This window comes from Tamandua tetradactyla, chromosome 5 (genome assembly GCF_023851605.1).
Source record: "Tamandua tetradactyla isolate mTamTet1 chromosome 5, mTamTet1.pri, whole genome shotgun sequence".
Lineage (NCBI taxonomy): Eukaryota > Metazoa > Chordata > Mammalia > Pilosa > Myrmecophagidae > Tamandua > Tamandua tetradactyla.
Window position 1 is genome coordinate 189,557,785 of NC_135331.1, and position 24,601 is coordinate 189,582,385.

A 24,601-nucleotide genomic window follows, 5' to 3' on the forward strand; every position below is an offset into this window, starting at 1 on the left:
CTGACGTAATGTGAAGGATGGCTGACTATACATATGTTGATAAAAATGGCAGCTAACCCTTAAGTAGTACTTATAATATGCTAGGCATGCACACACACACACATTCTTGTTTTTACACATTTTATTAGAGAAATTGTAGGTTTGCTGAGATGTAATACATAAAGTACAGCGTTCCCATATACCAGCCTACAATTAACAGCTTGCATTAGTGTTGTACATTTGTTACAACTGGTAACAGAATATGATTGTTTCTCTTATTACTGTACTACTAGCTATATTGCATGTTTTCATATTAAGGGGCCCAGCTTCTGTTGTACAGTTCTATGGTTTGGTTTTTTGAAAAATTTTATTTTATTAACATACATACAACCTAAAGTGTACCCGTTTAAACACATTCAGATATATAATTCAGGGCTGTCTTTCAGGGTCACAGTGCTGTACTACCACTATCATCAACAATTACCAAAACTTTCCTGATCATCCCAAATAGAAACTCTCAAGACTTAACCCTGTATTTCCTACCCCTGCCCCTTCCCCGGTGACTTACACACAAGATTCTGACTCCACGAGTTTGCTTATTTTAATTATTTCATACCAGTGAGGTCATAAAACAGCTACTCTTGCCTGCCCCCCTTAATTCACTCAAGATGATGTCAGGAGAATATTCCATTCTGTTGTCTGTATATATCACATTCTGTTTATCCATTCATTGGTTGATATGGATTGCTTCCATCTTCTGGCCACTGTGAATCATGCTGCTATGAACATCGGTGTGCAGATGTCCATTTGAGCCTTTGCTTTCAATTTCTGTGGGCTGTGGGTATATACCTAGAGGTAGGATAGCTGGGTCATACAGTAATTCTTTATGTGACTTTCTGAGGAACTATCAAATGGCTTCCTTGGTGGCTCAACCATTTGACATTTCCAGCAATGAATGAGTGCTCTATTTCTCCACATTCTCTCCAACACTTGAAGTTTTCCTTCTTTTTTTTTTTTTCATAGTAGCCATTCTATTGGGTTGGAAATGGTATCTCTCTCGTTTTCATTTGCATTTCCCTAATGACTAATGACATTGACCATCTTTTCATGTGTTTTTTCACCATTTGTATATCTTCTTTGGAGAAAAGTCCGTTCAAGACTTTTATCCATTTAAAAATTTTTGTTTGTTTGTTTTTACTGTTGAATTGAAGGATTTCTTTATATGTTTTGTATATTAAACCTGTTTCAGATAGGGGGTTTCCAAATTTTTCTCCCACTGAGTAGGTTATCATTTAAATGTCACAATAAAGTCTTTGAATGCACAAAAGTTTATAATTTGGATGAGGTCTCATCTAATTTTTCCTTTGTTGTTTGTGCTTTTGGTGTAGAGTCTAAGAAAGTATTGCTTGATATAAGTTCATGAAAATGCGTCCTCATATTTTCTTCTAAGAGTTTTATAATTCCTATCTTTAGATCTATGATCCATTTTGAGTTAATGCTTGTATACAGCGTGAGGTAGGGATCCATCTTCATTCTTTGGTATGTCGACATTCAGTTTCTAAGCACCATTTGCTTAAGAGACTATTCTTTCTCAATTGAGTATACTTGGCCCTCTTGCCAAAAATCAGTTGACCACATATGTGAGGGCCTATATATATATATATATATATATATATATATATATACACACACACATTATATATATATATATATATACACACACATTATATATATATATACACACACATTTTTTTTTTTGCATGGATAGGCACAGGGAATTGAACTCAGGTCTTCAGCATGGCAAGTGAGAATTCTGCCTGCTGAGCCGCCGTGGCCTGACCTTTCCATATAATTTTGATGATTGGCTTTTCCATTTCTACAAAGAGGGTTGTTGGAATACTGATTAGGACTGGCTGAATTTAAACTGCTTTAGGTAGAACTGACATCTTAAACAATATTTTACCTTCCAGTACATGAACACAGAATGTCCTTTCATGTATTTTTCTGAATACATTTATTGGTTAATGTACTTTGCTCAGATTTTTCAGGATTTTCTGAGGGATCATGTCATTTGAATAGGGAAAATTTCACTTCTTCCTTTCCAATTTGGATGCCTTTAATTTCATTTTCTTGCCTAATTGCTTGGGCTAGAACTTCTAGCGCGAAAGTAACAGGGAATAACAGGGAGACAATGAGAATACATGTCTTGTTACTGATCTTGAGGGAAAATTTTCAGTCTTTCAACTTTGTGTATGATATTAGCTATGGGTTTTTCCGTATATTCCCTTTATCATGTTTCCTTCTATTCCTAGCTTTCTAAGTATTTTTATCAAGAAGAGGTGCTGGGATTTTGTCAAATGCCTTGTCTGCATCAACTGAAATGGTCATTTCCCCCCCTTTATTCTGTGAATATTGCATATTACATCAATTGATTTTCTTATGGTGGGCCCTTTGCATATCAGGGATAAATCTCACTTGATCACCATGTTTACATCTTCTGATGTGCTACTGGATTCAGTTTACTAGTGTGGTTTTTTTCTTGTTTTGAGGATTTTTGCATCTATATAAGAGTCTACAGTTTTCTTTTCTTGTGGTATCTTTATATGGATTTGATATGAAGGTGATATTTGCCTTTTAGAATGAATTAGGGAGTGTTTCCTCATCTTCAATTTTTTGAAGCATCTGAGCAAAATAGGTATTAATTCTTCTTCGAATGTTTGGCAGAATTCACTTATGAAGTTATCTGGTCTTAGGCTTTTCTTTGTGTGAGGCATTTAACTGCTGATTCAATCTCCACAAATTACTGGTCCATTGAGATCTATTTCTTGGGTCAGTGTAGATGGTCTGTGTGTTTCTAGGAATTTGTGCATTTCATCTACGTTATTTTATTTGATGAGATATAATTGTTCATAGTATACTTTTATAGTCCTGTTTTTATTTCAGCAAGGTCAGAAGTAATGTCTTCCTTTTCATTTGTTTCTGTTTTTTTTTTTTTTTTTTTATTTGTATCCTCTCTATTTTTTCTTAGTCAATCTAGCTAATGGCTTGTCAATTTTATTGATTTTTCCAAAGAACCAGCCCTTAATTTGGCTTTATTGATTCTCTCTATTTTTTCATTCTCTAATTCATTTTTATCCACTCTACCCTTTATTTCCTTCTTTCTGCTTGTTTGGGGCTTAGTTCTTTCTTTTTTTTTCTAGATCCAGTTTTGAGATCTTTTTTAATGTAAGCATTCAGAACTTTTAAGTCCCCTTTCAGATCTGCATTTTTTTTGCATGCCATAAGTTTTCGTATGACACCTATTCATTTTCATTTACCTCAATATATTTCCTAATTTTACTCAGGACTTCCTCTTGGACTGAGTGGTTGAGAGCGTGCTGTTCAATTTCCACATAGTTTAAAATTTTCCAATTCTCATTCTGCCATCAATTTCCAGCTTCAGTCCACTGTGTTGCAATCACTGTATGAATTTAGTATTTTCAAATTTATTGCGAGTTTTTGTTCCCTTACATATGGCTTATCCTGGAGCGATCCTGACGCATCACAGAGCCATGAGTGCCCTGCGGCTGGAGGGTGAAGTGTCCGGTACACGTCTGTTAGGTCTCGCTGGCTTACAGCATTGTTTGAGTCTTCTGTTTTCTTACTGATCTTCTGTCTAGATGTTCTAGCCACTGGTGAAAGGGGTGCACTGCCTTTTCCAACTATTAACATAGAACTGTTTTCTTCTCGCTTCAGATCTGCCAACATTTGCGTGACATATTTTGGGCCTCTGCTGTTAGTCGTATACATATATATTCATAATCGTTATGTCTCCATCAGCATATGATGACTGCCTTTGTCCCTTGTAACAATTCTTTTACTTAAAGTCTATTTTATTTGACATTGTAATAGCTGCTCCAACTCTTTTGGTTGCTACTTGCATGATATTCCTTCATTTTACTTCCAACCTACTAACGTCCTTGAATTGAAGTTGAGTCTCTTGTAAACAGCATAGAGTTAGGTGTTTTTTTTTTTTTAACTCTACTCTGCCAATCTCTATCTTTCAACAGGAGAGTTTAATCTATTTACACTTAAACCATCTACTGAAAATGCAGTTTTCTTCTGCCATTTTGCTATTTTGTCTCTGTAATTATTATATCACTTTTGACTCACAATTCTTCTGTTAATGCCTATTAACAGAAGCAAACTTATTTATTTCCTTTTTTATATTGTACCATTTTGAGTCTATTTTCATGTATTTATGAATATATTGTTCCAATATTCTCTTTTTGGTGATCATGGTATCAAAATTTAACATCTTAAATCTATAAAAATCATATTTTATTTGATACCAATTTATCTTCAATAGCATACACATATACTGTCTCTATACTCTTCTATCACCCAACTTTTTAAATAAATTTTACAAATCATCTATGTACGTCATATGTCAAAATCACCAATTTATCATTGTCATGGTCAGGTTCATGTGTCAACTTGGCCAGGTGGTGGTACCTGTTTGTCTGGTTGGGCAAGTGCTGGCCTGTCTGTTGCTATGAGGACATTTCATAGAATTAAATCATGATCCTGCTGCATCCACAGCTGATTCCATTTGTAATCAGACAAGGGGAGTGTCTTCTGCAGTGAGTCACATTTAATCTAATCAATGGAAGGCTTTTAAGGAGGATTCAGAAGAGACATTTTCTTCTTCCTGCTTTGGCCAATGAGCCTCTCCTGTGGAGTTTATCCAGACCCTCCATCGGAATCATCAGATTCACAGCCTGTCCTAGAGATTTTGGACTCTACATTCCCACAGTTTTGTGAGACACTTTAATAAATTTTATATTTATGGATATTTCCAGTTGATTCTGTTTCTCTAGAGAACTCTAGCTAATTCAATCATTCATTTCTATGTATTCACATTTCAGCACGTGTAAGTATTAAGATGCAAAAAAACACACTATGATACTACTGCCATTTATAATCACCCACATGGCTACCACTCTTAGAGGTCTTTATTCCTTTATGCCACTTGGCTCCTCTCTCTACTGTCCTTCTTTCGGTCTGAAAAGCTCTCTATAGCATTGCAGGACAGGTTGGACCTCTCTCAACTTTTGTTAATCTGGGAATATCTTAATCTCATCCTCACTTTTGAAAGAAAGTCTGGCCAGATACAACATTCTCGGTTAGCAATTATTTTTCTTCAGCACTTTAAATATTTTGTACTACTGCCTTCTTGCCTCCATTTCTTCTGATGAGAAACCAGCATCTAATCTTATTGGGATTCCCTTGTATGTAACTTGTTGCTTTTCTCTTGCAGTTTTCAGAAACTGCTTCCTTCACTTTGAACATTCTGATTATTGTGTGTCTGAACATAATTCACTTTGAGTTTATCTTGTTTAGGGCTTCGCTGGGACTCCTTTAAATGAATATTCATGTCTGTCATTAAATTTGGAAAGGTTTTTTTTGCCATTATTTCTTTGAACATTCATTCTGCCCCTTCTTACTTTCTCCTCCTTCTGGGCCTCCTATCATGCATATATAGGAGTCTGTCTGTTAAGTCCAAAGTCTAGTTGACGGTTTTGGGTGGTTTCTCAAAGTTTACCTTGTTCCTCGCATGGGCCAACTTTCCCTGTTTCATTACTTGTCTTGTGGTCTTTTGTTGCACACTGTAGATTTCAATACTTTAATGTGCTTGCTCTGGAATTTAGTCCCCGAACTGTCTGTGCCTTAAGTTTGTATCCAGCTAGTGATAGGACACATGCTTTTTTTTTTAATTTCAGGAGCTAATCAAAACAAGAAAAGCAAGGCAGAATGTATCCTTTCCTGCCTTAGCAATTTGCTTTGCTTTGGCTGGTGGCCTGTTTCAGATCGAGGGACCAATTCTCAGAGCTTCCTACTCCACCATCTTCCCCCAGTCTTTCCTCTAGTTTTCTTCTTAGTGCAGTGATCCTCACAACTGGCTGCACATCGGAACTCCATACACATATCCTTTAATTTGTACAAAAACAGTAAAGGGTAGTGCTGTGGTTAATTTTATGTGCCAGCCTGGCTAGGTTATGGCGCCCAGTTTTTTGCCAAACACTGGCCTAGTTGTCTCATTTGCAAATGAGATTAGCACCTGCAACTGACTTTGTGGTGAAACCTGTGGTGGGTTTTACCAATCAGTTGTAGATCTTAAGGGTGAAAACAGGGCTCCTGAATCTGAAGGAATTCTGCCTGAAGAGTTCACCTCCTACCACTGTCTGAGTTTCCAGCCTAAAGAATTCAGACTTAAGACTTAAGTAGCATGCTTATCAGAATTTCCAGCCCCTAGCCCACCCTATGGCATTCGGACTTGGCAGATCCCCCCCAAGTTATGCCAATTCTATATAACATATATCCTGTTGGTTCTGCTTCTCTGGCTGATACAGGTAAACACTCTATCATTATTTTGAGGATGCGGAGTGAAATAACTTGCCCAAAGCTAACAACTCGTTGTAAGCCCAGACAGGCAGAGTACAGAGTCCTGGCCTTCACTCACTACTGCCAACCTGAGATCGAGAAGCACCGTGCAGCTAGATGATTAAAGGAGGACCACACATGGCCTTCCTTCTCCTACCTCTGAGTTTCTGGCAAACGTTCTATGTCACATGGGAAGGTCAATTTCTATGATCTCAAGCCCCCTACCGTCTGAATATTATGTGATACTTGTTATTTGCAATTTTATTGGTATGAAGAAACAGACAAAAAGGCACTTATTTCATGGTAAAGCAAATGACTGAATAATTAAGAAGCATTTATACTTATCACTTCTCACTTAAAGAAATGGCAACAGAATTGCAACTAAAGAGCTTCTTGGAGGTCGATTTGAGATTTTTTTTTCCATTTCCGCCTATTTAAAAATGAACAGAATATCTGATATACACCTAAGTTTGCCATTAGCCACTATCTTCTAAAAATTTCAACTCTAATATCTGATTCAGAAACTACATTTTAAAATAAATAAATGTCTACACATTACATGCAACTCCACATATTTTCTCTTTCACTTTTCTGAGTTACCTTAGATTGCTTTCTTCTTTTAACTATCATGAGGAATCTTAACATTTGAATTTAAAAATGTATTATTTTCTTCTCTGTGAAGACTCTTGATTAATTCTCATGAATCAAGGGAAAACAATTATTCATTATTGCTTTTATAAATCAAGAGTTCAACATAAAGGCTTAATTGAGCAGACTGATGACAAGATGGAGAGAAAGGATGTAACGAAAGATGCCAGCACATACACAACATGGCCATTTTGCTTTACCCCAAATAAACTGACCACTGTTTGAGAATGTGGGTTTAATGCTAATTTGGGGAGCAAACCACACAAAGTGCAACCCTCCGAGGAGGTCCACGTTGGAATGTGGGCAGCGTTTCCTTGTTTCTCTGGCTAGAAAATACTAAGTAGGTTTCTCTTCCTTGTTGGCACAAATGAACAACGCTTCAGTGAAGGATTATAAACAGTGACTACAGGGGGCTTTCCCCACTCTGAACTCTAAATACTCATTCGAAGAAGAAAGTGTTTTCTCTCTCAAAGAAACCAGGCAACCAAACCCAAAATGTAGGGTCCGTAAGAATTTCCATGGCCCTTAGTCATCATAGATCTTATTTCTTGGCACCAGCTGAATTAAAAATAAAATAAAATAAAATAAAATGCAAACCATCTTCAAACAGTCATCCCGAAGGAGAAGTGGTCCAATATACTCTTACATATGCATGATCCACTTGGCTATTTCTATGATTGACTATTACAGAAAGTAAACAAGCAACTTGCTATTTTGACCTGATATTGCTCAGTTTCTCTGAATACATTGGTTGATCAGTAGAACATGACTTTCAGAGTATAAAAACAAGCCTTTCGAAGGTTTTCTAAATCCTTCCTATTCTCATAACAAAATTCCTCCAGCCAAGTTTTAGAGGATGGAAAGCAGCAGCACATTACCTGCTAAAGACACCCAAGTGAGTCAGAAGACTTGGCTAGCAGTCTCACAGGGCCCTACTACAAACACACTGTAATAAAAATGCCGCATTTAATTAGCCCTGAAGCAAAGAACAAAGCTCTTTCATATTAGAAAGGTGGGGATGGAGTTAAAAAAAAAAAACCCAACCTCTTACCTTTTGTAGCAATTCGTACACACTGGGTTTTAGTTTCCTGTTGGAATGAAAATGAAAGAAAATAGTCAGGACACCAGGAATGTTTCATGTTTCATGATCTTTATAACTATTATGAAGATCAAACGGGGTACAAAATAGGATTATAAACAACAGAATTTTAGCACTAGGAAACTATTTTTTACGTATGTTCTCAGTGATAAAAAAAAGAAATCAAAACCTAAAATAAGAGCTTTCAAAACTTCACAGTATTTTCCAAAGATTTTGGAATCTCTTTTTACTTTGTAATGGAACAGGGTTATCTTGTCTGGGACAAGTAGGACAGTATAGCTTTCTGAGTGCATTTATTGTACTTTCTGAGCTATCAGAAAGAAAACGTATTTGCAAAGCTAATACAAATCAGATGCAAATATAAATTTCATTTTCAGCTCATATCTGTAGACTCAGACTTGGATCCTTACATGACTAACAGCTAAATGAGAGTAGTTAGAAATTGCATCGTAGTTTAGTACTGTAATTTATCTTTAAAAATATTTTTAAATTCAAGTGTTAGTGGAAAGAGATTTCTCAGCGTATATTACATTCCTCCTTTTGCTTGACAGATGAGATGGAAGCAGAAGCAGAGTAGGAAAGGAGAAGAATTATTTCAGATCTTATTTTTTCTTTTTTATTAAATGATCTGGCATAGTAGCAGGGAGTGGGACACGTGCTGACGCTACCCCCCTTCCAGGCCCATATCCACCCCTTCAGGTTTTGGTTCATTCAGTGCACATTTGTGAACATACAACAGGTGGGGAAAGATGTCAAAATCAGTGACTAAAACTAAGGTTATTTTTTTGAAAGATGTATTCATAACTCCGTCTTGAGTTGTTTTCTATGTTGAAAAACCATAAGAGTTTATGATTTTCTCTTCAGCATTTACTATTTTAAAAATAAACAAAATAATCAAATATTTTATTAGTAATTAAAATAACATTTTGCACTTCCTTACTAAATTGTGACCTGAAGTCTTCATGGCAAGCTGCAGGAGACTCTCACATTCCGGTAAAGGTCTAAGGGGAGTCGGGTTGCCTAAAAGCAATGGCTGTTGGCTGTGCTGGCACTGCCAACCTCTGCTAGTGGGAACGCATGGATTTTAAGACTTTTTGCCAGGATTACTGTAAAATATCTTGTTGTTATTCAGTACTTTGATTTTATCACAGTGCAGATATATTAGCAATTAGAAGAGAAAATTCATATCAAAACCTTGAAACTGTACCACAAAAACACCTTTTTAAGTAACAGGCATTCACTAATACTCCTCTCATACCACAGACTGAGTAACAAAAGTTAATTTAAAATCTCTCACCTTTCTAAAGATGAAAACCAAACACAGAACTGTATTTTCTACTCCCAAACCACTTTCTAACCAGAACAGATGAATAATTTAACAGCATCCAGGTGGTACCCGTGCTGGGGGACATGGGGGTGGGAAGTGGGCACACGGCTGACCCCTCCGGATGTGCAGGTATATGGAAACGGCTAGAAGGAAGGGTCACCCTCCACTATAAGCAGCTTCTGGTTTGTGAGGACATCTCAGACCAGAAGGGGCATCTTTTCTGCTGCCCACTGGAAGTTGCCCACACAGGCCCAGTTGGCAGTCTCAGGTTCCGTGGCCCCGGGGGAACTGCAGGTGTCTCTTCTGCACTCCTTCCTATTAAACTACGTTGAGGCATAATAGGATGGACCAATCCAATTGTACATCAAATATTTCACAGCACCACTGATGCGTGCCACCTGCGGGACTCAATTACCCAAACCCGGCAATTTTCTCTATAGCTACAGGTATGTAAAATTGTCTTTTTTGATTGGATTGCTGGAGGTTCCAATTCTCAACATTGCTTTTTGACCCCTCTCTGCAAAATATACCTAAATAAAAATATAAATAAGGGAATGGAATGAAGTGGATTTTAGGAAAGAAAATCTCTCAAAGGAACCGGCATGAGGCATGCAAGGCCAGGCCCGGTAATTTCTAGACTTCTGCTGTGTTGTCCTCATCAAAACGGAATCCCCGGCGGTCGCAAACTTTCTGTTGTGTTGTCCCCTACCACATTCACCTGGCATCCGCGCAAGCCTCAGAAACACTGCGCCCAACACGGCACAGGGAGGAGCTCCCGGGCAGCGCCAGCGGCTTTAGGGGCCAGCTCCCCGCGGAGCAGGCGCCCCCGTCAGCTGCGGGGCGCAGGGGCGTCCCAGGCCACGGCAGGGCTGCGCTCGCGGTGCACTGCTCGGTGGAGAGTTCGGGAAGGGTGCTGGCTAGCTCGCCCCGCCGTGAGGGGGGTCTGCGGAGGGGCGCCCCGAGTCCTGGCAGCCCCCCACCCCAGACGCGCCGCGCGCACGTGCCCGCGCCGACCTGGCCGCAGCGCCCGCGGCCGCTCACCTTCTCCACGCTGCTCATGGCCTGGAAGTAGATGTTGTAGCCCTTGCGCGGGGCCAGCGGCGGGTTCCAGAAGCCGCGGTAGGTGCGGTTGTCGCCCACGGTGAACGGCGCCGGCTCGGGCAGGTTCGCGGGGGGCAGCTCGGCGGCGAAGTAGTAGGGCGCGGCGCCGCCCAGCGCGGCCTGGAAGGTGACCGGGACCTGGTAGCACTCCACGGGCCCCGCCTCGCGCCGCGCACGCTGCGGCCGCAGCTCCTCCACCACGATCTGGTAGGCGCTTGGGGACAAGGAGGGGACATGCTTAGGGTCGGGCCCACGGGCCCTTCTGCGAAGGGACGGGCAGCCCCCCCGACGCGCCCTGGGTGCGTGTGACCCGTCTCAGCGCGTGATCCGGCCTGTTCGCGACCCCACCCAATCTCCCGCCCAGGCTGCCCCCACCCCAACTCCACGCGCTCCGTCTGCCTGGCAAAGGACGAGGCATGGCCAGAGGGCCCCACGGTTTTACCGCGTCGAGAAATAAGACGCCCTAATAAGGAGCCTGGCACCAACCCGAGACGCAGATGGCGTTCCTCGTATGAGCTGCTAAAGGTTCGGGCTGCATCTCCCGAGGAAATGGCGGCGGCAGCCCCCCACCCCCGCCCCCAACCGGTCACCGCCCCGGCAGCCCCCTAACCCTCACCAGCTGCCGTTGTCACCCCCACCGGGGCGCGCCCGCGGGCTGCCACCCCTGACCCTGCGCGGCCTCCACCCTGCTCCCAGACGCACCGAGCCGAAGCACAGGCGACAAGCTGCGAAACGTGCACAGATGGACAGAAATCTGTCCCCGCCACCAAAATAGATCGCCTCCTGCTTCCAGAGTTAATAATAAAATGTTCCACATTGCAGAAACAGACGGCCTTTGGCCTAGTAAAGCTCTGACCCAAACCTGCTAACACTTTTCTTAGAACTCTTAGAACTTTTTAAAAATTGCTATGATCTAACAAGGGAGAGAAAAGGGAAAAAATAATGCAGCTTTATAGAAAGATGAAACTCTGTATTCACTAATATAATAATTTCCACCTTTTCTGGTATAGTAATACTATACCAATACTAATCACTTTATTTCCTTGTAAGAAATTTTGGGGGGTAAAATAAGCCTGGGAAATTTAAATTGTCTATGTATTTCAAAGAAATCTTTCTAAATTCGTTAAAATTATGAGAAAATATCTTGTGCTGCTTTATATAAACTGAATAGAAATAAGTTGTGTGAGGTGAAGTGTCTAAGCAAATAGGCTCCTTCTGTATAGGACAAACAATTCTTTTTCAGTGGGTCCCAGCAAAAACGGGACTTTCCATAGAAAGACAAGAAAGATAAGAAAGAAAGAGAGAACGAGGGAAGGAAGGGACAGAGGGAGGGAGGGAGGAAGGAAGGAAGGAAGGAAAAGGAAGAGAGAAACAGCACACAAAAGTGAGGGTGGGCATAGCCTGTATTTATTTATATTATATATAAGTACAACTTGTATTTATTATAATTCAGTGTTTAGCATTTTGTGTTAAATTCTAACAACATAAACTGTGATACCTACAAACAAAAGACTCATATTTTAAAAGAAGCAAGCTTTATAAGACTTTTTCTTTCTACTAACTCAAGTTCCAATTTTTCATTAATAAAGTCTTAAGAAAACTGTAGGTTGGTAACCTCCGAAAATAGGACAGAAATTGTGTTAATGTCAGAACTTAAGATTCAAGCAAGCAGCTAAGGAGAAGGCTGTTGTATTTGAAATGATGTGTGCTGCACCATTCTCTATACCTCTGCCCAGTTGGGCCCCTCACCTTCTAGAAATACTATTGATGGGATGCCTGCTTTCTGAAACATCCATGGAGCAGGCCCTTGTCAATTTTGAAATCCAGAAACTACACAAGCACAGCCCTTGGAGAGGAAGTGGAAAGAAGATCCTAGCAAACAAAGGCTACATCAAGCTAACCTACTTCTTTATTTCTCATTTATATTTTTATATTGCGCATTTGCCTATCATTTGAGTATCTGTACATATGCACATAAACTCATACATACTCATTCTTTCTCTAATGGAAAAAAAATAATTGCCATCCTTTTTAATCATTCAACCTAATCTTTACAAAATAAATTCATTAATAGCTCCAGAAAAAAACAAAAAACAACAAAAAAAATCTAGTGGACATTCGATCTTAACCAGTTCCTATTAAATTGACATAAATACTACATTACAGATTCGGGATACTTCATGTAAGTCAAGACAGCTTGCCCTTCCAGATCTTTTAGAATTAAAGCCAACCACCAACACGGGACAGGAGTGAAGGCACAAAAGGTGCGATGTGCTCTTGGGAAAGGAACTTGAATATGGTTTCATAGAAAAAAAATCAACCTCTTGCTTTGCACTTTGAGATTGGACACTATTTCCAATTACAGGAAAGAAAAAAATGCTCAGAGATTATATCAATTTTACAAATTTGAGATGCTTTCAAAGAATATAAATCAAGAAAATTCTCTCTCTGTATATGTATATATATACAAAATACAGTATTGCCATATACTTCAATATTATATCTTTTCTTTACTACTACTATAACACTTTACCACGTATTCTTTGAAAAGCCATAGATGAAAACAGGGTGCCATATTATGGTTACTACTGAGAAACTGAGGTAAAAACAAATGGACCTATCTTTCACTAAAACTTAAACCATGAGCCTCATTTTCATCCTGCTATATTTTATACTAAATATACAGAAAGAGGTCTGACAATTGGTTTCCAAAAGTCCTAAAATGTTCTCTGGGCAATAACCGGCATAAGGTAGAAAGCTAGACAGATACGGCCAGAACTCTCTCAAGAAAAAGTCTCCAGAGAGGCAAACTCAGATGAGTTTCTGGATATTTTTCAACTGCAGCGCTGCTCAGCTCCATCATTTGAAACAGGAATCATCACATCTTATATTCAAGTGCGGTTCTAAATTAGGATAATGGAGATTTAAATGAGTATTTGTGGAATGAATGAATTGGTTTTGCCTTTTCTGTTGGTGCTTTCGTCTAGTTAGGACAGAAGCAAGGTATTCTTTTCTTTTTCTGGGAAAGTGCTTTCATTCACCCCAACAGTCCAAACTCCATTTGAATAAATGAGAATTTCTCCAACCAGCTGTGGGCCCATGATTCTGCATGCATTCACTCATTTACATTCCACAGTTACATAAGGCACTGTTCTAGGCACCAAGGACCATCTCATATTTGCTTTTTTCACTCTAGGATCCTCGTATCGTTAGAACACGTTTTGGTTCCCTCAAGTCTGATACTGTTAAAACAACAACAATAATACTGACTTTCTTTAAAACATTCTCCGCTTATGTGCCTGTGAATATCCGTGGTAAACATTAAAAATCAATGAAACCATCCACCAGAAGTAAATTTTCAGAGTCATCGGAAATCATCTTTTGTATTCCCTTTCGCCCTTATACTCAAAATAAGCTGAAATTGTATAGTCATTCTTCTATGTGAGCTCTCAGAAATCCCCTTTCCCGGTTTAAAATCTTGGCATACTCATGGCTGCTGTACTGCACCCTCCTTGCAGAGCTCGCTGAGCATGCTGTCCTTTCAGCATGCTGACAATATGGAAAATATCTTTCCATGTAATGATGCTGCTCAAAATCCTCCAGTGCCATTTTACTGTCATCACCTGGGCTCAGTCTTCAATCAGCTCCTTTCAAGACATATCACTTTGCTCATCTATTTCTCTCTTTCCTCAAGCACACTGAGAAGGAACTGCATAATCCATACAGAGATCAACCATAATCATGGCGAGTCCTTAAAGGTATTTATACTTAAATGAAAAGTAGCTTTAAATGTAACCAAAAGTCACAATGGGGAGAGAGCACATCTAACTTGAGATGGAAGGCTAAACTTAAAACTATAAAATTCATTTTTTGTAAGCATTATTTTCCCTTCATTGTTCAATTTGTCGAAAGAAGCTGATCTCTAACCACATCCATCTGCTTTCTTATGTTTTTAGTCTGCTGCTTTCTCATTTATCAATACAAATTAGAGGACAGAAATTAAGAAATGAGAAATCGAGTTAGAAGTTATTTGGTTTATTACATGAAATGGGCACATGCTTTTTTTTTTCCCAATCTTTGTGGCTGTCTAATTACCTAATTGTACTTAATTCTAACTAGAACTAAATACCATTTGAGCATAATACTCTGACAATTAAAATACTTCTATAGTGAAGTTAAATCAATATACTGGCATCATGCATATTCATTCAATACACAAAATATGATTTCCTCATGTTTATAAAAAGTAAAAATGATTTACATTTCAGATTATAATATAATTTGACTACACACTGGCATGTAGCTATTTTCGTTTTTTAGTTCTCTCATGACAGACATTACGAGATCCCACGGCCACCACTGCTTATACTGCCCCATTGCCAATGCTGAATGGTAAATGGGGCAAAAGTTTAAGAATCATCGCTGGTCAACATCGCATTCCCCACTTGTCACCTCTTCACTCTTTGAACCCACTAGCCAGTTCTCTAGCTCGTCTATCAATGAAGCTAAAAATCCTGACATTAATTTGAACGAATTCTATTTTCTTCATAATTTTTCCTTCATAATGCCTTTTCATACACCAGCTCCTTCCATTCCCTTTGTTCCCATCATGAGAGATTTATTTATAACTTTATGCTCATATTACTGGTCTACTTTTCTGCTTCCCGTTTTCCTTTATGTATAGTCCAGGCAGCCACCCAACCATCCTTTCAAACAGTATTTTTTTGGTAGTCCTGAGTGCTGTAAACTTTCCATGGACAGCCAAAAGGGCACCATTTTGAAAACTGCCAATATTTTTCTAAAACTCCACGTTGCACATTAACGACTCTTCTCTGAACCTGCACCTGGTCAAAACCATGTGATGCCATCCCATTGTCTGTAACACAAAGTCTACATTCTTTACTCCAGCATTAATATCTGACCACGCATCTTGCTTTCTATCTCCATTCTTGCTCTCCCTACCTCCTGATATATGTTCTCCATTTCAAACTGGTACGACAACTGCTACCTTGGCACATCATCTATACTCTCAAAGCATTCCTCCTTTTTTGCTTATCTAGCTTTCCCACTTCTTCCATGAAGCTTTCTTTGACTGGTTTACTCCTCGGTAATCACTCTGTCTTCTGAAGCCAATGGAAGTAAGCCTTAGGGTGGGAGTGGATGAGTGATTACGTGCAGGGTAATCTCGTGGGTGCTTCTCCAGTCTAGTCCTTAGCCCCCCACACCCACCACAGTGTCACAGATACTGTGACCAAAGCCAGAGGGGAACCTTTCAGGAATTCTAATATTTAGAAAGGTCCCAAAGCCATTGTTTTTTAATATTAATACTTGTATCATTAACGTGGCTCATTATAAATGCTATCTGATATGGTACTGGTATAAATATTTTTCATTTATATGTTCTTTTTTTAGTTGATTATAAGCTCAAAGTAGATAGTAGCTATCATGTCTATTTTTTCTTTATTTTTTAATTTTTATTTTAATTTTTTTACCATGTATATTTTTAACTCCATTGCTCAATCATTCATTCATCACATATTTATTTAGAGCCTACCATATGCCATTCACTATGTAAGTGCTAAGGTTACAATCATAAACACAGTAGTCAAAGTCTCTTCTCTCCTGAAGTTAAAATTTTAGAGGGGAGACAGAAAATTTAAAAACAATCAAATTCTAAGTAAGTAAATAAATAAAAATAATGCAGGTTAAAAGGATAGAGACTGAGGGGAGCGGGGGGGGGGGGGGGGGGGGGGGAGTGCTAATGTGGGAAAGGCTAGTAACAAAGTATCCTTTGAGCAGAGACCTGAAGGAAGGCTCTGCGGGTGCCTGCACTAGTTAGTTCTTGCTGTATAACCAATTACCCGAAAACTCAAAATGGCTCAAAATAGCAAACCTCAATTATCTCAAAGTTTCTGTGGTTCAGGAGTTTGGGAGACACTTAGTTAGATGGTTGGGGCTCAGGGTTTCTCAAGAGGCTGCAGACATGTAAAGTGTGGACTGGGATTAGAGAGAGCAGATACTCTCTCAGCTCCCAGCTTCTCGCATGTGGCTGCTGGCCAGAGGCCTCGGCTCCTCCTCACGTGGTCTCAACAGCAGGGCTCAGGGTCCTGATGCTGTGACAACTGGCTGCCCCCAAAGCGAATGACCTGAGACGGGGAGCAACCATGACGGAAGACTTAGCGCCTTTTTATGGCCTGTCTCCAAAGTGGTACACTGTCCCTCCTGCTTTATTTTAATCCTGAGTCCATCCAAGCAAAGGATGGGGGAGGGGCATTAGGTTCCACCTTTCAATGAAAGTGGATCAAAGAATGTGTAGACATAGTTTTTAAACTGCTGTGCTGGTTTGAAATCATGTATGTACCCTAGAAAAGCCATGTTTTAATCCTAATCCCATTTTGTAAAGGCAGTCGTTTCTTCTAATCCCTATTCAGTATTGTATGTTTGAAACTGTAATTAGATCATCTCCTGGGAGATGTGATTTACAAGAGTGGTTGTTAAACTGGATTAGGTATAGGCATATCTCCACCCATTTGGGTGAGTCCTGATTAGTTTCTGAAGTCCTATAAAAGAGGAAACATTTTGGAGAATGAGAGATTTCTGAGAGAGCAGAGAATGACACAGCCACGAGAAGCAGAGTCCACCAGCCAGAGACCTTTGGAGATGAAGAAGGAAAACACCTCCTGGGGAGCTTCATGAAACAGGAAACCAGGAGAAGCTAGCAGATGTTGCTGTGTTTGCCATGTGTCCTTCCAGATGAGAGAGAAGCCCTGTGTTCACCACGTGCCTTTCCAGATGAGAGAGAAACTCTGATTGTGTTTGCCATGTGCCCTTTCACTTGAGGATTTGAGAGAGAAACCCTAAACTTCATCAGCCTTCTTGAACCAAGGTATCTTTCCCTGGATGCCTTAGATTGGACACTCCTATAGACTTGTTTTAATTGGGACATTTTCTCGGCCTTAGAACTGTAAACTAGCAACTCATTAAATTCCCCTTTTTAAAAGCTTTCTGTTTCTGGTATATTGCAATCCGGCAGCTAGCAAACGAGAACAGCTGCCCCAGTGCTTTGTGTTCAGCGTCTACGAGTCTGGATGATGCTTGATGCATTAAGGAAGCCGACGGGAACAAAGTGGTAGAAGCAGAATGGATGGTGTCAGATGAAAGGAGGGGAAGGTGAGACGGAGCTCAGGGCCAGAGTCGGGAGGGGCTGTCGGCCCCAGTAGGGATGCTGAGCTGGTCGTGAGTGAGATGAGGGATGCCAGGTGGATGAGCAGCGGAAGCTAAGGCTGACATTTATGAAGGGTCACTCCAGCTCCTGGACTCTCGGGTGTCACGGATGGAGGCAGGGAATCTATTACAGTCACCTGTATTATTTTTACTCATGTTTATTATTACTGAATTGAGACAAAACACCACACAACGGCATAGAGAGAATTATCTAAGGCATGCTGCTTCCAAAGATTCTGTAATAAGAGGGTAAGTAATGGCTTGGCTTGTCATCCACAGGTGGATCATCGTTCGTGGCCACTGCCAAGAAAAAGTAGAAATGATTCTCGTGACCTCCTCTCCATATGCCTACAGAACTAGAGAAGACAGCGGAGTGGACACACCTCCTCCAACTCTCCAGCAGAAAACATCCCATCTGAGAATTATTTTATTTTATTCTCAGAATAAAAATAAAATCACAATAACATGGTGGACCTGACTTGGACCATATGACCTTTATGCCCATAAAACTGGGCAAAAGGATTATTCCCATCTTTGCTTAAATTTAAAGGCATTTTTATTTTTGAATTCAAGTAAGCTCTATGTCAAGACTGTAATTACACAATGCTGACAACTGCCGGTTCTACTTCCATCTCTGGAGCATCCTACTGCCCTGATGCTTACACCCATGTATCTGTGGCCAGTGACAAGGGCACACACGGCCTGAATTTCACTTAAAGCTGCCCCCAGATTTTGATCTGTATTTGTTATATTATCACTGAATTTGGAACATCAGACATCTCCTTTTTCTAAATTAACTGCGGAAGAAATGGCGATTTTGTTTGCATTTTACTACTGTATTCTAAGTAAATAACTAAAATTTATGGTTATTAAATGTTTCAAAATGCAAAATTAAATTTTACCTACAAAATAAACATTCGATAACTCTAGAATGGCTTAAAATAGGTAAAATAGCTAGTGCTTTAATTTGAAGAATGCTAAGATAAAATTTATATTCATGTAGTTCTGATAGTTATTACAGTTTATGATCAACCAAGCCACAGAGAGATTATTCTCTATGGCCTGCAATATTGCTGTAGGTATTCTCATTCTTTAAAATAGTTTCGCTGGGTAACTTTTAACAAATGAGACATTCTAAGCATTATTTATATCTAATCAAGTTAGCAAAGAAAAGCATTTTTGAAGAATATAAAATCTTTCAGAAAAAATAAAAGAAATTATCCATTCTAGAGAACTGATTCTAAGTGTGGGAAATATCATCTGAATCGCAGTGATGACTGTCAATGGGGCCATCTTAAGGCGAGGTCAGGGAAGCTGGTAAGGGGATGGAAAAGTCTAGGTAAATGAGGCAGTAACGTTCAGCCTTCAGGACGATTATAAAAGCAAAAATGTATTTTGTCAGAGAAGCATACTTGCCAAGACCACACTGCACATATTTCACATTAGCATCTGAAAAAATCATAACAGACAGCAGAGGGACGAAGCAGTTGCTGAGGCTGACACACAGAACTCAGAAGGAGAGCTTTCGGTGTGGTGTGCATTATCTGTCCTGTAAACACATTCGTCCTTAGAGATGAAACTTGGTAAAAATCGGTAAAATAGACAATGTACACAATGGAACACCTCAATCTAAAGAGAGGGCATGTTTTTTCTGATTTTGCATGACAATACTAAAAATGTCTATTGTTACTTAATCACCCCCAAAAAACAATACCTTGAGTCCTTAGGTGACTTTCTGTACTCACCGGTGTCCTCCACCCACGCCTTCCCACACAGCACGAGCTCGGCACGTGGCACCCAGGGAACCCGTGCGGGGGGGCCTCTCCTGCGCTCCCAGCTGGCCCTGTCACTTCTCTGAGCCTCAGGTCGCCCCTCCGCCCACACGCCCTCCCCAGGAACACCTGAACCACCTGCAGTCTTGGAACCCACCATGATCAGTCATTTGCTCTGAGGCTCCCTTTGCATGGAAGGGCTGCTGTCCCTTCTCTTCACAGCACCCTCCCCTGCCTTATCAGTGTAGCCTTAGCCAAACTCATTCACCTCTCCTTCAAAACTCAGCTTTAACCACATGTTTTCTAACTGCTGTCACTGCACTTGTCATACAGCACTGCTATCATTCAATGACCCACATGTCTTCACCCCAAAGGAGGGTGTTTTCTACACCACCTCCTATGGGTTTCTGTTCCAGCTACCCAGCTCTGCAACAGCAGACAAAGCCAGATGGATGCTCTCGGGAGGTCTAGTGAGGTGGAAAAGGGTCAGACTTCTAGGAGTGGGAGGAAGATGGGCAGAGAGTACGCTGGCGACAACCATTACGCGGAGAAGCGATTCTGATAGGCTGACATACATAAAGACGACACTGGGTCATTTAGTTTCAAGTGCATCTGAAAGGAGGGATGGGGATGCACTTCAAGGTGTGAGGCAGCAGACCATGAGTTCAGTGCTGGGAAAATTAATCACATCAAGCTGGGTCCTCATTTTCAAAGGAATTAGGACATGGGGCAGGAGAGGCCACAAGATAAATGAGCCTCCATTTACTGAGGTGAGACTCAGGCAGGGAGTGGTCAGAGAAGGGAGACAGGGCCCAGTGCCTGGAGGAGCTGACCAACAAGGGAGGGAGGCCTGACTCGGGCCCCAATGCCTGCCTGGGGCATCTGGTCCTGCCACCTGGCTCCATCCACAGGTGAGCCAGCAAAGTGGGCCCGTCACCCCAAAAGGCATCAGGATCCCAGCTGGAAAAGAGGTTTCCTTCAGGGGCCTAACCTTCTTTTAAAAAATGTCATTTGTTTATATATCATGAAATTATCTCTTGTTGTAATGTTTTGTTGAGCCCTGATTCCTACGCTGTAAAATTCGCAGTTCTCAGCTTCTGGGCTCAATTCCAGAAGTGGTCAAATGCATTTCCAACAAATGCAAAAGAGAGGCATTTCTGTGTTCAGAGAAAGATGAATATATGATTATTCAGGAGTTATTTGTACACAACCTTAGTTTGGATTCTATGAATTCTTAGTAATTAGAAATTCTATGACATGTAAAATGAACAAAGTAGAAGGAATATTTTTGGTTGAAAAATAAGATTGTTGACACATTCACTAATTGAACTCAGTTAACACTAACCACAAGCAAAGGATTTCAGGGTTGCAGGTGACTCAGATAGTTCACTTTGAATTTACAATGTCCAGCAGGCACAGTGGCCGGCACATAACAACTGGTCAGTCAATAGTTTTGGAATCAATTGATTAAATTGATTAAGGAATTAGTGTAAATTATATTATATAGCACAATTATGCAATAATAATACATCATGCTTGCAACTTATGTAAGGATTCTGAATTCATTCAAATATTCAACGCATAAAAGGTAAATGCAAGTACGCTGGCAGTTCATTTAAGCAGCAGCTTCTGAAATGAACACTCACAAAGTAAATTCTATCACCAGCAGGAATGTGTGAATGACCCTGATTACTCGGCAATAGAAAAAAAATGTTGAGTGAAGGAGTTTTCCTTTCTTCTTTGGATCAGCAATCAGATTCACTCCCAGAGCACTGATTTATGAGCAGCACCGGACACCTACTTTGAATTTTCAAGTAGCCAGTTTTTTGCAAGTATTTATATTACAAGTGCACTCAGCCATCTCTCTTTTCCCTGCAGTGTGTGCCCATGACTTTTAGCCAGGTGGACTCAAGAGTGTTTCTACATAGACTTTGGTTCTTTTATTACTATTTAAACAAAACAAAAAAAATATTAAAAGACAAATATTAGTCCTATCCAGTGACACTGGGTTATTTAATTGGTCCAGATGTATTCATAAGGCTGAATATATTCTTCTTACACATAGAACAAAGATTAATAACCACTTTTTTCACGAACATGTAAACAACTAGATATGACTCTTTCATGAAATGCCTGCACTGATTTCTGTGCCTTTGTATATTTCTCAAGATGTTTGATAAATTATGCACAAAATCTGCAAGTTTCAAGTGGAAACTTACTCAAGCTTTGGATCACTATCTCTTTACAAATGTGCAGAAATTAATCTGACTGGAGTAATTTAATTCAATCCCTAAAAAAAATCATAGTTCATAATTTCCTACAAAATGAGGGATATTAGGTAATATGGCACAGATTAATGTTGGAAAGATCAAGGATATGGTAAAATAAATTTTAATATTTACAAGCAATTTCCAATAAAGAATAATTCAGAAATTAAAATGTCACATAGGTTGCATTCATTATAACTATTCTTTTATTTCCTGAAAATTTCCTATTTTTCAGTCATTCATATGAAATTATTCATAACTGATTTACTGCATTGGACAGGACTATTTTCTCATCCTATTCCTGACAAATATTTTCAAAAGCTCATATACCACAGACACCGACAGAGGAAGTAAAATGAAATGGTACTGGAGGTAAAAAAAAAAAAAAAGAGCAACGATCTTAAATCACACAGCACAGAGAGGTGAATAGTTTCGTGCATGAATATCTCAAAAATCCCCTTAGAATTTTAACTGTTACCTCCAGTTCTATCTGCAGGCTTTGTCTAAATGAGAAACAAACAAACAAAACCAAAACTTTCCTAGCAGTAATTATCAAATGAGCGTCTCTTAGAGAGGCACAGCTCTACCGCTGCTAAGGAAACTGGGGAAACGTCTCTCCACCCGACTGTTTCCCCGTCACGCGCTGTCCACCGTTACCTGATGGGTGCACCTTTGGCTTGTGCTGGCCTCAGCAACACAGTTATCGTGGTGGCAGTTTCATTGAGAGAGGCGTCAACTCCTTCGTAGTCAGGTAATGTCGGAGCTGATAAGTGAGGAATGAGGGAAAAATGTTTCGGTCAGTTAACAGTAATATTTCACAGTTCAGCAGGAATAAATGATCCCAAAGTGAGGGAAAATCTATGAACAATTATCCAATATGTACCTCATTTTGTAGAATAAGATACGCCGCTGAATATTAAGCCCTGACAATATAAGTAATAGTTTGGAAGGTAATAAGCCAAGATTTGTCGTCGAAATGTAAATATCTGGCAACTTATCTCGGATACCCCAAACATCTTGTGAGGTTCTTTAGCTCTCAGTTCCCTGAGACCCTGCCACTGGCTGCGATGGCTGATGGCTGGGAGGCAGGGGCCAAGGGCACGGCCTCCGTGGGCCAAGGGCACGGTCTGGACGGGCGAGGTGCTCAGGTCCGAGGCTGGGCCCAGCAGGCAGCTACCGCCTGCAGCACCCGTGGGCTGCTCTCAACACGGTATTAGAACAGGAGCGACCCAGGAAGCCCCGCAGATGAGACTGGAGCTCAGTTTTCATTTACCATGAACTAGTGCATTAGCTGCCGGATTCTTGGAGAGGAGAAACCAAAACTTTGAAAATATTTGGTAATGTTTAATGGGGGGGGAGGAAAGTCTTAATCTTGAGCTGGGAGAGAAAGCACTCTCAAAATGGCCTTTCATGTATTCTACAACTAATTGTGGTGCTGTGCTTTGAAATTTATAGTTTTGTATATATGTTACTTTTCACAAAAAAGGAAGGAAAAAAATCGATTGTGATGATAAAAAAGAATATTTGAGCCCTCTAGCCTCCTATATTCTGGAGCAGTTAGAAGGGAAAATCTGAGAGGATCACATGGCAGCCCATGACAAACTCTGGGATCTGTCCTGTAACTACTTGTTGAAGAGTGCTTTGAAAACTATTGCTTTTTTATTTCTTTGCTTCGTACATATGTTATACTATACAATTTAAAAAACTAAAAGCTAAAAAAAAAATCCCACTGAATAGGTTTATACTTTCTTTTTCACAAAGATTTTAAGGCACAGTAAGATTAAATCCCTGCTGTAAAATGACACAGGAGATAAACCAAATTCCTGACATTTAACCCTAAGGCTTATCTGGATTTGGATCCAAACCCTTTGCTCTTTCTTCTAAACCATAGGGAAAGCCAAAAATAAGTGGGTGGCTTGCAAAAACAGTTTTCCCTTTACAAATAAGATTTAGTTCACAAAAATGCGATACATGCATGACTTATCAAGAGCCACGTGGCAGAGCGGACGGGCCCCTGGACTGAAAACCCACGGATTGGGCCAGCTTTGGATTTGCAGCAGCCACTGTGGGGCTTTGTGCAAGTCCCTTCTTTTCTCTCTAGATCAGGATCCTCCAAATCAAGAGGAAACATGTGAGTCTGATGGTCCTTCTCACACTATGATTACATGACCGATGTGACTTCTATAAAATGTGACTATTTCTCATTAGCTGGCATCCTGTTCTATGGCCAATTAGTTGTCCATCTGAGAAGATTTAAATGCAATTGCTCTTCCAGTTCTGCATATTTCACTATTTTTACATATGCTTAATGAATTAAAGTTGTATTTGATTTATTATTAAAAAAACAAACAAAACAAAACAAAACAAAATGGCCTTTCATCCTTTCCATGTAGAAAGACACTTAATGGAGTTTGTACCCAGGGAAATGTGTGCCTTATCAGAAAGAACAGAAGAACTGAGAGTAAATGGCATCTATGAACTTTTGAAACGTATTTCATTCATTCACCGAACAATTACTGAATATACATGTGCTGAATTTTCAGATAAATGCCCCCCCATATATAAAGAAAAATACTATGAAAATTGACCCTTATAGAAATACAGGTAGGGACTCACATTTTACCAAGGATAAGAGTGTTACAAATAAAAAATATAATAATAGCCAAAGAAGAGTATTCGTTTGCCAAAACAACAGTTTTCAAAGTACTGAGATCAAAATCACTGGGGCTATTAAAACACAAACGGCTGCTTCTTCATCCCT

At 40.0% G+C, this 24,601-nt stretch overlaps 1 protein-coding gene and 1 long non-coding RNA gene across 10 annotated transcripts in view; one reads left to right on the top strand and one right to left on the bottom strand.

The window, feature by feature from the left end:
* Positions 1–18,630, top strand: part of LOC143685190 (uncharacterized) — a 30,852-nt gene extending 12,222 nt beyond the window's left edge. Inside the window, exon 4 of the long non-coding RNA XR_013176453.1 lies at positions 18,081–18,630. This is a non-coding gene — a long non-coding RNA (uncharacterized LOC143685190). The remainder of the gene's footprint in view (positions 1–18,080) is intronic.
* PTPRK (protein tyrosine phosphatase receptor type K) overlaps positions 1–24,601 on the bottom strand; it is a 587,191-nt gene that overhangs the window by 100,111 nt on the left and 462,479 nt on the right. For all 9 annotated transcript variants that reach the window (XM_077162868.1, XM_077162867.1, XM_077162866.1 and 6 more), the window contains 3 exons: positions 22,498–22,603; positions 10,518–10,791; positions 8,102–8,138 (listed from right to left, as the gene is read on the bottom strand). In XM_077162868.1, the coding sequence (XP_077018983.1) occupies positions 8,102–8,138; positions 10,518–10,791; positions 22,498–22,603 (417 nt within the window). The remainder of the gene's footprint in view (positions 1–8,101; positions 8,139–10,517; positions 10,792–22,497; positions 22,604–24,601) is intronic.